Raw genomic sequence first — 14,305 nt, forward strand, 5'->3', positions numbered from 1 at the left:
GCGTCACGAGCCGTTCCGATCCCAAAGCTCCCTTGAGCTTCAGCATGATTGCATCACTGGCCCTTTCTCTTTCCTGAACCCCACTCGCGCTGCATTCAGACATTCCATCCCCGATAGCAAGGGCTCTAACGATCTCGATCTTGGTTTGGAAGAAAAATCCCCCGAGCGGAAGGACGAACAATTGGCATCAAACATCGAGTTGATATGGCGCTCTCGAGACAACCGCAAAGGCCGTCATACTCTCGTCGTGGACCCGTCATCTGATCCCTCCGCCCCTTTTCTGGCGCCCAAATCGACTTCTGGCCTACGAGAAGTCGGTAGAGGCATCATCCGGATGACGAGGCAATACCCTTACTGGGATGTTTCGTGGCTCGTTGCCACAATATTCACTCTGGGCTCCGTAGTCTGGGTAATCAACGCCTTTTTCGCCTACCTGCCTCTTGCGCAGCCCAGTACCTTATTCAATAACGAGGTCCTGGTAGGGGGAGGAGTTTCTGCCTTCGTAGGAGCCACCATTTTCGAGATTGGGTCTGTTCTTCTCATGATAGAGGCTGTGAACGAAAATCAAGCAGGGTGTTTTGGTATGTGTAGTCGGGAGCAAAACTCATGATCATCGATAGCGCAATCGAAACTTCCCCAAATATATATGGGAAGCAAAAGATAATCGCTTCTCAATATTCATCCCTATATCCTAGCAAGGAAAAGCTGACTCCAAAACGTTCGCTAGGCTGGGCACTGGAGCAAGCCTTCTCAGGCAACGGAGGAGGCAAAGGCAAGCTCAGGATCAGGCCTGACGAGGACAAATGTGTCCATCATCACACAAACAAGGGCAACTTTGTTGGCAAGGGATCTGGTATGGTTCAACAAAAATAAATCTAATCCTCCATGCTCACAACTCTTCAAAAGTCAAGGTATCTTCCGGCGAGGCTCTTTCAGATTCCCAAGCCTCATCCAATGCCGACTTGGAAAAGTCTGTGGACTCGAATAGTCCCGGCAGATCATGGGTTTGGTTTCCATCAACGCATGACCTGAAGACCCATTACGTACGTATTCTCGGAACCCTAATCTCTCTCTTTGGATCGCATTCCGAGCCTTGCTGTACATCTCGCGAGGATTCACTTTATAGACGTATTTTCAGGGCTGAAATGCCATCTTGATCAAGCAGCGCTGACTTCAAAAATTTCGATTCAGTTGCGAGAATTGGGTTTCCTTGCGTCGCTTGCTCAATTATGCGGAGCGTAAGTGACACCGAAGCAGTTATTTGTCGATAAAGGATTACTGATCGCGGCACACTTGGAAAAGTACAATATTCTGGGTTAGTCGCTTACCTTCTATCACAATATTAAAGGTCCTGCTTACGCTGATCAGATATCTGGCTTCACTGCTCTCCCTGGCATCAATAACAGAATGCCCCAAGGTCTACTTGATGGCATATATTGGGTACCGCAGATGGTATGTACATCTTTGGAGCAATTACTGCCTATTCCAGAATGTTATTCGATTTGCAAGACATGTGTCGTAACCAAAAGGCTCTAAGAATCCCTTCGAGCTGTTCCACTGCTCGGGCTTTGCCTTTATGAACGAATGCTGACTTTACAGGTTGGGGGATCCGGTACAAGCTGGTATCCATCACTTCGGAACAAAATTAACATGATTTGTTAGGTTTTATCATATCCGGGACGCTTTACATGCTTGAAACGCAACCGAAATGGTACAAGCCGGCATGGGAAGTTCTTGGATGGCACATTGGGCTTTGGAATGTATGCATATTGTTCAGCGAACTATCCTACTCAATAATAAAAAGAGTCGCAGGACAGGTTTTGGAAGCAGAAAGCTCTATAAACTCCCCCCCCCATGGAACCTGTCTTGCGACTCAAGGTTCACTTAGAACAGGCAATACTGACATACTTCAGTTGATAGGAGCCCTGGGGTTCACCCTTTGTGGTGCGTTGGGTCCTGCATATGGCAATAGCGGCGCCCAATACGAGGCTTCGTTGGCCACATTTTGGGGGTCATGGGCATTTTTGATTGGTTCCTTGATCCAATGGTACGAAAGTTTGGACAAACATCCCGTGATAGAGCGATCCAGCTACTTGTCGTGAAAGTTGAGAAAGTAAACCTGCGATCCAGGCCATTTTCCGGCGCATTCTCCATTACGATTCTTCAAAAACCATCACATTTAAGCACCCGAGAATGATGATGGAAAACACATGAGTGAGAACAGACCATGGCTGGTAAAGGTAGTTCCCAGCTCTTGATCAGGTACACTACAGGCAAGGTGCCAGAAAGAGTCGCTGTCGAAATTGTATGAACCTCCCACCAATATAGATAGATCTGCGTAGCTAATATTCTCGCCATATTGCGAGTATCATATCAAGACCATTCAGATCCAACTCCAACCGCTAACAACACAGGGTTTTTGCTTACTTGGGGAGTCGTATCGTCTGTGAAGTCTTTGTTGCGTGATGGGTTTTTGGCTATTATACAGTAAATCATATGAAAATTCAAAAGATTATTATCTTCTAAAGTCGCGTGGAAAGAATCATTAAAACCGATGCTTTTTTGATGATCTTTGTCAAGCCTGACAGTATTCAGATTGTGGCACTTTTTGCGTAATTCCTCGTGTACAATCGAAGTGAAAATGGTTGGGAAACCTCCCTACCGTCTTGCAAGCTGTTCGATGAGAAGCCTGAATGCTTTCTTCGCTGAGCAACCAAGACCATTGGAACCTAGGAAAACTTCCTATGAAACGATAGTGACAGGTTCTGGTGTTGCTGTGTACATAGAACCCCTTCGGAGCGGGTGGGCGGGAAAATGGAGATGGGAAGCCGATGTTTATGTTCAAAAGTCTGTTTTTTCGACCGGACCCAATTCCACCGTGATGCCTGCTATCTACTCGAGGGGGAAAAAAGAAAGAAAGAGCAAAGATGAGAAGGGTGGGATTCGAACCCATGCGGATTTTCATCCAAATGAATGCAGCAACCAGGTCTGATCCACAGGAAAGCATTGCCTGTCTTGTAAACGATGTCCACGAACCACTCAAGCAGAGAGCCACCAATTGTCTAAAACTTGAGAACGTATAACATCGGAGAGAATCAAAAAACATGTGACTCTTCTGCGAATAGAGTAGCCAACGATTACCGACTCTTCCCTATACGCTGCCCTTTAACTTGTGCCTCAAAGTCTTCCAGCAGCCGCTGCGCGTTCCTTAACTCGCATCTGGGCAGCGACATGTTCCAACGCACCTTGTATTCGTAGCCCATACCCGTCTGTCACTTGCCGACAATTTTTACAGTCTCCCATTCCTCTTCATTTAGTGCCAAAGCTCTTCGGTCCCGAGGCTGCTGAGGAAGTGGTGGGGTAACGGTGGAGTGAGAGGTATGCAGATTTTCTGAAGTCAAAAAATGTACTTACGGCGATTGGAAACTACGTGCTGAGCTGAATCTTAGGCACCCTCCAATATATATCCTCCCTTTTCTCTTTTCATTAACCGGCTAAGTAATAAAGTTCGATTTCTCTAAAGCGCCATGTTTTATAAGAAGAGCTGGTCTCTAATAATCGGCCAGTAAACTCCGACTCGGACGGCGGTTTTGATTCGGATATGAAATCTATATAGGATGGAAAGAGCAATATAATAGATTTGCATATGAAAAAGGACTGTTCTATTTATACTTCTGAGAGCGAATCTACTCATAACAATAAGGCAAAAGAGGAAAGGAGAATCGATTGAGGAAAAGGAGGAAAAGGAGGAAAAAGAGGAAAGAGAGGAAAAAGAGGAAAAGGAGGAGGAGAAGGAGGAGCAGTGCAATACAATGCAGGGAGTCTAGTGTAGAGCAGAAGCTAAGGAATATTGCAAACATTGTATCCTTCGAGAACGTGTACTTACATGGTCAATAGTTTGCCCATCTGCGCCTTTGAATTACGTTCCCACTGGAACCTTGTCTGTAGCATTAACATGGCTACTCTGTTCAATACGTGATCATACATATTGAGCTCGAGCCAGTAGCTTCTCGGTAGGCCAAAATTGACTATATTTATTGTATACAAGTAAGTATGTTGATCGTGCACTGATCACCCGGCTCGCGACCGTAGGGCGGCGCTCAACCTAGACTCTAAGAAGGGTGACATGGCGTCTTGCAGTGAGAAATACAAAATCCGAACTTTAACTCCAATCGTGAATCTCTGTCATTTCTTTCTACACGCTCATTTTATCAAATTGACTCGGGATTTCTAAAGCCATGTCTTCCAAAGAAAAATACACGGTCATTCTACCAACCTACAATGAAAGAAGGAATCTACCTATCAGTAAGTCACCATAAGCTGAAACCTAGCTGCCTCTCTCCCCTTTGTCTCCATACTGATGGACGCTTTCATAGTCACTTGGCTCCTCAATCGCACCTTCACGGAGAAGTAATACCACCTTCTTTCCGCGAGACCTCCTCTGACGAGCTCTCTCCCCTGCAACATGCTAACGCCCTGGCTCTCTCAGCAAACTTGACTGGGAAATAATCATCGTCGACGACGGCTCCCCTGACGGCACCTTGCAGGTAGCTCAACAACTCCAGAACTTCTACGGCAGCCGCATCGTCCTTAAACCCCGCGCAGGCAAACTTGGACTGGGTACTGCGTACGTCCATGGACTCAAGTACGCTACGGGGTCCTTCGTAATCATCATGGACGCAGATTTCTCACACCACCCTAAATTCATTGCCCCAATGATCGAAAAACAGAAGACCGGCGACTACGACATCGTGACTGGCACTCGATACAGCGGGGACGGTGGAGTTTACGGCTGGGATCTCAAAAGGAAGTTGGTTTCTAGAGGGGCGAACTTGTTTGCGGATACGGTGCTCAGGCCAGGGGTCAGTGATTTGACAGGGAGCTTCCGGCTATACAAGAGGGCGGTGCTGGAGAGTGCGATTGCCCAGACAGAGAGCAAAGGATACACGTTTCAAATGGTACGTATACTCCAGAAGGGTCCATTCACCGGCGAGTGGCAACTTGCGTCGCGAGGCATTTGATGGGACCTACAATGAGGACCCTCGAATCTATTTTCCAACCCAACTCGAGGCTTAGAGGCAGACACGCTGATAGTGAAATCGTTTGTAGGAATTAATGGTCAGAGCGAAGGGTATGGGATATAGAGTCGCGGAGGTGCCGATTAGCTTTGTTGACCGAGGTGAGACTCTTGTGCAACTTGGTGCTGACGTTCAAGCGGCTGACAACCTCAAGTTTACGGAGAGTCCAAGCTAGGTGGAGATGAAATCGTTGAGTATGCGAAGGTGAGCCCTGTGAGAAAGTACGATCCTCGAGGCTGTCTGCTAAATCTGATACGTCTAGGGAGTTTTGAATCTCTGGCTGAAGGTCTAAGGCTTGATACGGCGTTGTAATGGGAATATACCCCGTGTCTTGGTTCTTCAAAAGGTTTACTACTGCTGTCCGACAATCGTAATATTGGCATTTAAGCGTTTCTGACATATAAATGTTTCCGAATTTGCAAATCCGAACTGCTAACGTTTGTGTACCATCGCCTTCAAAACTCCCAGAAAACGAATCGAGGACAAACCGTCAGTATTGGTATTAGAAGTTGAAGACAGAGTATAATTTATCAGCAGTGGATCTATTAGCATGATTCTATTGAGCAACCAAGGGGTCCAGTTCGGAGTTGAACCCAATTGTAGCTTGCACATGGGTTCGAAGGGGCTAAGGTGCATGTCAAACCACAAACAATGGGGCATCGTACCTACAGTGATATATCGTCCACGTTTGCCGTAGGTTCCAGCAACTTGAACCGCTGGCTATCCTACATCTGTAACAAGTTGTGGTGCTGGGACATGGAGCCGGCGGAGAAGATCCTTATCTCTCCCTCCCTCCCCCCCCCCCTTATTCGGCATATACACAGTCTTGGTTAACAAATGCGTTCGAATTCACCAGAAAGATGCCAGTCTAGAACAGATCTTGTCCGAGCAGATTCCATTGCGTCAGCAGCTTCTCGATGAGATGAATTAAATTCGACCCCCGATCCCAAAATCATCTCCCCCGGACACCAGTGCTCAGGAACAAATCGCTTCTATACAGTAATACTCTTACATGTTTCTACCTCCAGTCACCTGCATTTATCAGCCAATACTCCCTCCTATCAAAACCGTAGAATAGAGACCTTACCATGATAGTCTGGCCATTCACATACGAAAATAAAGGACTAGCAACTGCCAAAATTGCACTGGCTGCTTCCGTTGCGGTGCCTGGTCTTCTGAGAGGAATGTCGGCATATGAATTGCTCCCTGCGGCTTCTTTCTGCGCCCTAGGTATTCCAAGGGCAACCTGGTTACCATCCGGGGTCGTCACAAAGGCGCCTTCTTCTTTGGCGGCTGTGAGGCGTGTTAGGATGTGGCCAAAGGCGACGCTGTAATGGCAGGTGGTCAACTGGAAGGAAGCGACAAGGAAGAACAGCGAGGGAGAAATACGTATTTGCACGGACACCAAACGAAGGACCCCATTCTTTCGCTATGACTTTCGAAAGACCGGTCACGCCTGCTTTCGCAAGTCCATAATTGGCTTGTCCTCTAGTGTCTATCAGTGAGATATCTCAACGGTTTTTTTTCTGATCCCATACGCGTTGCCATTAATTCCACTCGTACTGCTGATGTTGATGATATTTCTCGGCTCTCCGTCCTTGACTCTGAAATACGGGGCGGCTGCTCTGACAAGTTTGAACGGTGCGGTATTGTGTAAAGCGATGATGGTGTCCCATTGTTTGTCCGTCATCTGGCCCATACCATTAACCACCATACATTCCCGGTTTCGGACTCAGAATCGGAATCGGCTTCTGGAATAGGGCCCATACCTTGTGTATTACTCCGTCCCAAGTGAAGCCAGCATTGTTGACTATAATGTGGATCTTGCCCCCTCCAAATTCGGCGGCTTTCTTCACAAGCTCGTCAATGTACTGTGCGTTTAACATATCGCCAGGCACAGCTATTGCTTGTCCGCCTGCGTCATTGATGGCTTGTGCGACTGCGTTCGCCTTAGCTATTCATTAAAGGTTCATCAGCGTTCAGGCCATGGAACGGTAGAGCAACTTGGCGGAGAAGTACCGGCATCTATATCCTGCACCACAACCTTTGCGCCCTCATGTGCAAACAATTGCGCGGCTTCTGCCCCAATGCCTTGGCCTGAGCCCGTTATGATGGCCACCTGACCACCCAGCATACCCTTGGCAAAGAGGTGCCCGGCAATCTGAGCGATACGCTTCTCTGCCATGGTTGAGGACTTTCAGCAGATGGATTGACAGAATCTCCAGGCTTGGGGTCGAAAGAAGCTGTAGCCAATTGCGAAGGTCCAAGCAGTCATTGAATGAGGTTTTGAGCGGTATTTCTACAAAGATGTAGGTTTCTGCGGCAGCCGAGGTATGACGTTGTCAGGAGCCGTGGGAGCCCACTCTGCATACGGGAAAACCTTTCTCCTAGCGCACCGCAAGGTCACCAAGGCAAATTGCTTTGATACATACGAGCAATCGCTTCTCTCCAAAGTTGAGAAATCTTCGAATTGTCCCTTCATGACGGAATGATTTCCCCGAAGCGCCTGCTTGCTTATGAGGCCTGTATGCTGGCATCAGAAGCAATACTGCTCGTTGCTCTGCTGGCTCGTAGGATGAACAGTGCTGGTTTCTCGGATAAATGAGGTCCAGAAGAGTCGCATGTTCATATCATTTCCGTTTGATCTGTCTGATAGTAACGACGTCCCCTTCCAGCTGCCAATCCACGTTGCTTTTCTCCTTGAGCTCCCGCCATCGTCGTTGTGCCGACCTCTCTAGAAACTCTGGGTCAACGCTCAAGTAGCTCTTCCCCAAGCACTCTAGAGCGCGCCGTCTCATCCCTTCCTCACTGTACTCCAACAGCCGTTGCTGATGACAGCTCATCAATGTTTTCACTTTCCAGAACGCATACCAGTTATCGTGAACAAGAGCCTTGAGCACTGCCTCAACTCTTACATTCTTATAATTGTAGCGACATTTCACTTCAAATGCTGTAGCTAGATTGTTCTGCCGGCATGACACGTCGAGTATATAGAATCCCATGAACTCGTGATATTCAGATGCGGTCAATGGAGTTACAGGATGTATATTGCGTAATAGATGCAGCAACGCTGGATGGTAAGATTCCATGTGTCTCATCAGTATAGTAGCGCGGATCAAGAAAGCATATGCTCGTAAGGCAAACATGTCTTTGCGGGCTGAAGCTACGATTGCTTCACGAACTTTTCGCATAGCCATCAATATCACTGACAGTTCTCTCGAGTCTTCTGTTGAGACTTGAGGTGCACTCCCTGAAGCTTTTGCCTCTGAAATGGGGTTGGGCCGATCAGAGCGATTCCCAGAAATCCCATCGATGGAAAGAGAGGCAAATGCTCCGTCGAGAGTGTCGTTATCGCCACCATGAGGATGGCACCGTTCGTATCTGTCAACGACTTTGCGGAAGTATTCTTCTTGCGTCTTGAAATTTAGCAGCCTACGGAACGCGTCAGCGCAACCTGATAACAGAGCAATTTACGCACCTGTTATCGCCTTTCGAGGGTAAGCCTATGCTTTCCAGAGGATCCACGGAAACTTGCTTGAGTCTACTCATTCCCCTAGGTGGACGGTAGGGTTCCAAGCCGGGTTCCATAGCGATAGGGTCAGCTGTTGGACGTGACTGGGTGTCCCATCAATTCGCAGGGAAATTGCCGCGAAGAGTGCAATGCGAGCAGGGAAGGCACTGCGAATAGCATTGAAATACAGTCTTTATGCGAATCGATTGGCAGTCAGCTTGGTGCTTGAGCTTGCAAACCGGAGATTGGGCCTTAGCTACGAAGGATCGACCAAGACACCTGAAGCTTGAAAGCCAAGGCCGGAGTGGTGTCTTGGAAATTGTGCGATCATACTACAAGAAACGATCGGTTTTGGGTGGCACGGTTGCAGTCGTTGCAGTTGTTATGTGGGTACGGAGTAGAAAGGTTGAACGCGTAGAAGACACACGCAGGGATTACTTGAAGTTTAGCTGCATGCCTCTGCCGGATGCCCCGCCGTCCTGACTTGAGTCACGTGACATGGTGAAACAGCATTTGACAAGTGCTGGAGCGTGCAATAATAAAAAGTAAAGTATTATAATGGCCACCCGTCGTATCCCTTCACGCGCCAAAACGACACCCATTGAGACCCTTCACAGCCTCCTGACCGTGCAGGAAGCGGATACTGCATTCAGAAGCCGGCCTGTAACCAATTTCCTGCTCAATTATGATGAGCTACCTGCCTGGCGACAAGATAACCATTTCATCTTAACCCATTACCGTCCGACATCGAATTCGGTCTTCACATCTTTCCAGAGTCTATTTCAATTGCATAACGAGTCTGTCAATATCCACTCTCACCTTTCCGCTGCTTGGATTTTTTTCTTCATCGCCCTGTCTCTTTATGCTTTCGAACGACACGCAGTTACATTGGCCGATACCATAGCCTTCTTATTCTTCTTTTCCGGTGCTGTCACATGCTTAGGCATAAGTGCTACCTACCACACGGTATCGAATCATTCACCAAAGGTACGGCTACCCCTGACAGCATGCTTCTTCCCAATCTAAGTTTGCAGATCAATCAATGGGGAAATCAAATCGATTACCTGGGCATCGTCATTCTCATTTCTGGAAGTTTCGTGCCGAGCGTATATTATGGCTTCTATTGTGAGCCAATGCTGCAAAGATTCTACTGGGGCATGGTACGTTTAAATAAAACGTAGAGTAACCCCGCAACGATCCATTTCTGAACAACGGGTTGTAGATCTCTACAATCGGCATCGCCTGCGCTGTTGTATCCCTGAACCCAAAATTCCGCTCCCCTCTTTGGCGATCATTTCGAGCAGGCATGTTTCTCGGTTTCGGTCTCTCCGCCATCTTCCCAGTCTTGCATGGAGTGTATATGTATGGACTTGAGCAGATGAGATATTCGATTGGTCTTGATTGGGTCCTGTTGCAAGGTTTCCTCTACATCTTAGGAGCCGCCATTTATGCTGTGTGTTTTCGCTCCTCAAATCTCCGTGTCTGCACTGAAAGGCTGATCCAAGATACAAGGCACGTGTACCTGAGAGGTTCCAGCCTGGGAGATATGATATCTGGGGGAGCTCCCATCAAATATTCCAGTAAGACGCATTTCTGAGTTGTCATTCCCCAATCCGAATTGCTTTCCAAGTCGCAAGATATGTCTCAACAGCAAAACGTTCCCGCAAGCCCCAGCTTACTCCTTCAACGTGTCTCATGACTCCTTTCTGTGTCGTGTTAAGAAAACACTGACTCTGAAATCTACCAGTGTCCTCATAACCCTGGCCGCAATGTCACAACTCATAGGCCTGTTGACCGCTTTCCACCATGCACGGACATCGTCCAAATGCTAGAGCGTGACGGTAACCATATACGCTCATACCTCCCCCTTCGGTAACATGATATTACGCTTCAGGTCCCTCGGATGAGGATCGCTTCTATTTGGCTTCGAACTTGCAACCCTTCTGTACGTGGCTTCCCGTCGTTGTACAGTCTCTAGTATAAATGAATTTTGAGTAGCTAGAGTCAACATTCAGGGAGGAAACGAGAGAGACGACTGTTCATCTGGTCGACTTGCCACGTGATGTTGGGATGTCGTGAAGACATAATAAATACTGACCCTCGCTAGCTTCCGTATGAAGAAATTAGAGAGCGTGAGAGTAAATGGAAAAGCGGGTGGAAAAACCCCAAAGATCACCACCAGCGTTCGCGTACTTGCCCAGGAAAGACAGGGAGAAGAATAATATTGCCCGGCGAATGTGTCACCATGGGAGCTTTGTACCGCTTGGCTTGTTCATCTTACAGTTTAGAGTACATCGAGGCAAAGCCTTAAAGGCTTGGAGCCAGCAGGCAGCGTCTGCAAGAATTCCCTAAATCATACCCAGTCTACTGCTTAGCTTGTAGTACAACGCCTTCATACTCCCTGCTCTGAATGTAATCCAGCGTTCTCTGGAAGTGCTTTTTCGGAGCCTCTAAGCTCGAACTTTCCTGGTTCGTTTGCAGATTCGAATGTATGAGCTCGATAAGGCCGTTTAGGTATTTCGTCGTCACCTATTTCACCGTCAGTACGTCTTGATGACACTGTCATGTTCCTGGAATTAGGCCCACCGTCTCATTTTGCTGATCGAAGTAATATACATATCTATTCAAGATCTCCACGAACAGCTCCACTGACACTGCGGTATCCATACAAGCATCTGCCACGCGGAGCGCGCGCTGTAGACATTCAAGCACGCGCTTGCCGTCTCGATAGAGCTGATCAAATATCAGCCGTCAGTCGCCGTGATCGATGCATCGATTCAACCTACATTCTTGGCATCCTCCTCGCCTTTCGCCGGAATCTCCACGGCCCACCAGAGATGACTGGCCAAATATACAGCTCGACACTGATCCGGCTTCTTCAAGAGTTTACTGCCATGTAACGCGCATTTGGTAATTAGCGTATCATAATTCTCTTTTCCGAATCCTCTGGTGGAATGCAGCGCGCCTGCAATCACGCAAACGGCTTGGAACTGAGCCCTCGAATCGCTGATAGCTTCCTCATATATTGTAAATGCTTGCGCGAAGAATTCATAGGCCACCTCTTCAAAGCCTGCTTGATCGGCCACTTGACCGCAGGCCACGAAAAGGCGGAGACATAAATCAGCGGCGCCATTGCGGGTATAAAGCGCAGATATCGACGAGTGCATGAATTTGTAGAGTGCGGAGGATTGGGATTGCCAACTGTCGTCGTAATGTTCTCTTATTTTGTATCTGCGGGCGAGCTTGAGGGATGAGGTGAGTAAAGCAGGCGTAGTGTACTTGATGCGTTCGTTGCCATCCGAAAAGGCGTTGCGAGCAGCTTGGAGCAGCTTGAACTGTATGTCGTTGTCGGGCGATTGGATAAGGTGCACCAGTCTAGCAAGCAATCCTTGCTCTGTTACTGTTTCGTCTGTCTCGGCACCTCGTCGCTGACTTGGGACACCGGGATAGCCAGCGGGCTGCTGGATGCCTTCCTTTATGAGCACTCTCAAAATTTCAAGTACGTCGTCTAGTTGTTCGGATGACGAGATTCTAGTCTGATTGCGGAGGAGGTTTTGGACCACCTCACAAGCGACTGCACGGCGCGTAGGATACGTCTGTACGTGAAGAAGGGGTATGAAGTTTGGGAGAGCTAGGGCTGTGTACAAAGAAACATAGGATTTGATTGGTGCGAGAAGAAGAGCCAAAATGTTCGATTGTGTAGGCGCTGAATGCAGGTCGGCACTGTTCGCAAACTGTGCAACTTTTTCGCTGGCGTACGAAAGTATCTGGTCGACATATTCTGCGCTTCAATTAGCAAAAAATCCGAATCTCGAAAAGGGTGAGGCTACCTAGCCGTTCGGGGTATATGTTACTATTATCATGTTAGCTGCGTTTCATCTGGAAGACACCCGTACTCACAGAGCAAGTTTGGATAAGGAGACGAGCAAAGCGATAGTATCTTGGATGTGTAAACGCTGCGTATTGACCAAGTTGACGACTTGTTCGTAAAAAATCTCATAAAGCTTGACATCTTCAGGTATGCCTCGGTTCTTGCTCGAGGGTGGCTTGTCACCATCTTCTTCAGAGGTGGCGGGGTTTTTTGAGTTCTCGTCTGGCCGACCTTCAATCTCGCTCGACAGTGGTTCTGTCGGCTTATCTCCATTGACTTGCTCGCCATTCGTTTGCTTTCCCTCGGTCCCATCAGCCTTTGCTTGCGGCATCTCATTCCCTTTCGATACACGGAGTTTCTCCAGTAATCTGGTAGTGGCTTCTTCTTCTGTTTGCTTGCGGTCTTCGGGTGATTCTAACTCTGCTTCTCGCGCAGCATACGATGATAATCGATCCATCAGGCCAATTACTATCGCTTTGATATTGACGTGTGGATTCAATCGAGCAATTGCAGAGAGCAATTGATCCAAAGTATTAAGATGGAATTCGTCTGGAAATACCTGCGTTATCACTAGATCTCGTATTAGTTGCTGAATGTAAAGCACGCTTGTGCCGATGTGCAAACCTTCTAGAAGATACTCTTGTGCTAAAACGTCTCTACATTGAACGACTTGCTCCAGAAGCGGTTGCAGAATGACCGTCTTGTATGCATCGAGGTCGACTAGTTGACTCAGTCGTACCAGATTATTTCCCACCAGTAGCTGTAACTCTTGCCTTTCCTTCGTTCTCTGTTCCCTCTCTCTCGAATGTCCCTGGTGTTGCAGCCTTACCCACAACTTGTTCATTTCAACAAAATTTGTCAATATGAACGATATTGAATCCTGAAGATTTCCTTCCGGCCCATCCCCACTCCCTGCAGGCAACGAATCTCTTGCCTGTCCAGAGAGATAATATCGGAGGAACAGACCGCGTATTGGATGTTGTACCCCTCGACTCATTTCCATCATGTCTTTCATAATCTCTTTTACAGGCGCATCTTCAATTCCCATATATACAGTTCCAACAGTGATCATGAGGTACAGTCGAGGTACGATATTTCCTGCATACTGGACTAATTCATACAGATCTGCCAGATGATTGACAGGGTGAGATTCGCGGAGGTAGACGGACAGGTGCCTGAGAGCGTCGAAGACAGACATATAAAGCTCGTAATACTGTTTAGGTCCTAGGCTGCTTGTCCGAAGCTCGGACACAAGTGTGGAGCTTTATGGAGACAGCTTGCAGTCAGCCCTGTTGTCTTTCAAAGCATTGAGAGCATTCATAAGTTTCGAGCTTCATACCTGCACTTCAATGCATCCATGAGCTTGCCTGGGGTCTCCAAGCACTTGCGCATGAGGTGTGTTTGTTGCCGTACCAGGACCAAGGCATCTTCGAGTAGCCTAGCTTGATCCTCAATGGCCGGAGGGGAACCCATGCGGTCGGACATTTTGATGGCGGGATGTTGCAGTTGGCAGCTTGTGCTTTGCTGCAAGCACTTTCACCTATGCAATGCTTGTAAAAACATTCGTGGTTCGTTGTTGAGCATTACTATTTGAGCCGCGCTAAGGGTTTCCGTATGCCGAGACGGAGCTAAAGCCTGGGGAAAAGACAGCCAACTCAGTTATTTCTGTACACACAGAACATGGTAACTATTTCATTGGCAGGTTCAAGTGATGTGGAAACCACCGGAACGGGTTCTTAAGTCCTGCCATTACTTTCATGTCGTTGCCATTAATGCATATCTATTGGTCTAACTCTAGCTCGAGCTCACACGCTTCAAAACGCCCTTCGCTATGTAAGACACTTT

The 14,305-nt window shown here is 47.8% G+C and overlaps 6 protein-coding genes across 6 annotated transcripts in view; 3 read left to right on the forward strand and 3 right to left on the reverse strand.

Moving 5' to 3' along the window:
• HO133_009780 (uncharacterized protein) overlaps positions 1-2,102 on the forward strand; it is a gene marked incomplete at both ends in the record, with an annotated part of 2,131 nt that extends 29 nt beyond the window's left edge. The window contains 9 exons of the mRNA XM_037300639.1: positions 1-581; positions 728-853; positions 907-1,043; positions 1,192-1,238; positions 1,303-1,315; positions 1,369-1,452; positions 1,600-1,612; positions 1,663-1,760; positions 1,914-2,102. The exon at positions 1-581 is cut by the window's left edge and continues 29 nt beyond it. Coding sequence (XP_037154487.1) covers positions 1-581; positions 728-853; positions 907-1,043; positions 1,192-1,238; positions 1,303-1,315; positions 1,369-1,452; positions 1,600-1,612; positions 1,663-1,760; positions 1,914-2,102 — 1,288 coding nt within the window. The remainder of the gene's footprint in view (positions 582-727; positions 854-906; positions 1,044-1,191; positions 1,239-1,302; positions 1,316-1,368; positions 1,453-1,599; positions 1,613-1,662; positions 1,761-1,913) is intronic.
• A 2,136-nt stretch (positions 2,103-4,238) lies between these two features.
• On the forward strand, positions 4,239-5,370 carry HO133_009781 (uncharacterized protein; the record flags this gene model as incomplete). Its single annotated transcript, XM_037300640.1, has 8 exons — positions 4,239-4,305; positions 4,377-4,410; positions 4,490-4,547; positions 4,606-4,627; positions 4,684-4,958; positions 5,110-5,179; positions 5,233-5,282; positions 5,341-5,370. The coding sequence occupies 8 exons, from the start codon at positions 4,239-4,241 to the stop codon at positions 5,368-5,370; spliced, it is 606 nt and encodes a 201-aa protein (XP_037154488.1).
• A 716-nt stretch (positions 5,371-6,086) lies between these two features.
• HO133_009782 (uncharacterized protein) lies at positions 6,087-7,263 on the reverse strand (the record flags this gene model as incomplete). Its single annotated transcript, XM_037300641.1, has 6 exons — positions 6,087-6,110; positions 6,166-6,406; positions 6,468-6,566; positions 6,617-6,768; positions 6,848-7,032; positions 7,098-7,263. 6 exons carry the CDS (start codon positions 7,261-7,263, stop codon positions 6,087-6,089), a joined length of 867 nt encoding a protein of 288 aa, XP_037154489.1.
• Positions 7,264-7,708: 445 nt separating this feature from the next.
• On the reverse strand, positions 7,709-8,666 carry HO133_009783 (uncharacterized protein; the record flags this gene model as incomplete). Its single annotated transcript, XM_037300642.1, has 2 exons — positions 7,709-8,510; positions 8,557-8,666. 2 exons carry the CDS (start codon positions 8,664-8,666, stop codon positions 7,709-7,711), a joined length of 912 nt encoding a protein of 303 aa, XP_037154490.1.
• A 481-nt stretch (positions 8,667-9,147) lies between these two features.
• HO133_009784 (uncharacterized protein) lies at positions 9,148-10,186 on the forward strand (the record flags this gene model as incomplete). The annotated part of the gene is made up of 3 exons (XM_037300643.1): positions 9,148-9,576; positions 9,624-9,749; positions 9,812-10,186. 3 exons carry the CDS (start codon positions 9,148-9,150, stop codon positions 10,184-10,186), a joined length of 930 nt encoding a protein of 309 aa, XP_037154491.1.
• A 767-nt stretch (positions 10,187-10,953) lies between these two features.
• On the reverse strand, positions 10,954-13,945 carry HO133_009785 (uncharacterized protein; the record flags this gene model as incomplete). The annotated part of the gene is made up of 7 exons (XM_037300644.1): positions 10,954-11,118; positions 11,176-11,322; positions 11,376-12,370; positions 12,420-12,442; positions 12,490-13,030; positions 13,085-13,722; positions 13,800-13,945. The coding sequence occupies 7 exons, from the start codon at positions 13,943-13,945 to the stop codon at positions 10,954-10,956; spliced, it is 2,655 nt and encodes an 884-aa protein (XP_037154492.1).
• Positions 13,946-14,305: the final 360 nt, after the last annotated feature.

The sequence above is a fragment of the Letharia lupina genome (assembly GCF_014066315.1).
Source record: "Letharia lupina isolate WasteWater1 chromosome Unknown contig_7, whole genome shotgun sequence".
In the NCBI taxonomy this organism is placed as follows: Eukaryota; Fungi; Ascomycota; class Lecanoromycetes; order Lecanorales; family Parmeliaceae; genus Letharia; species Letharia lupina.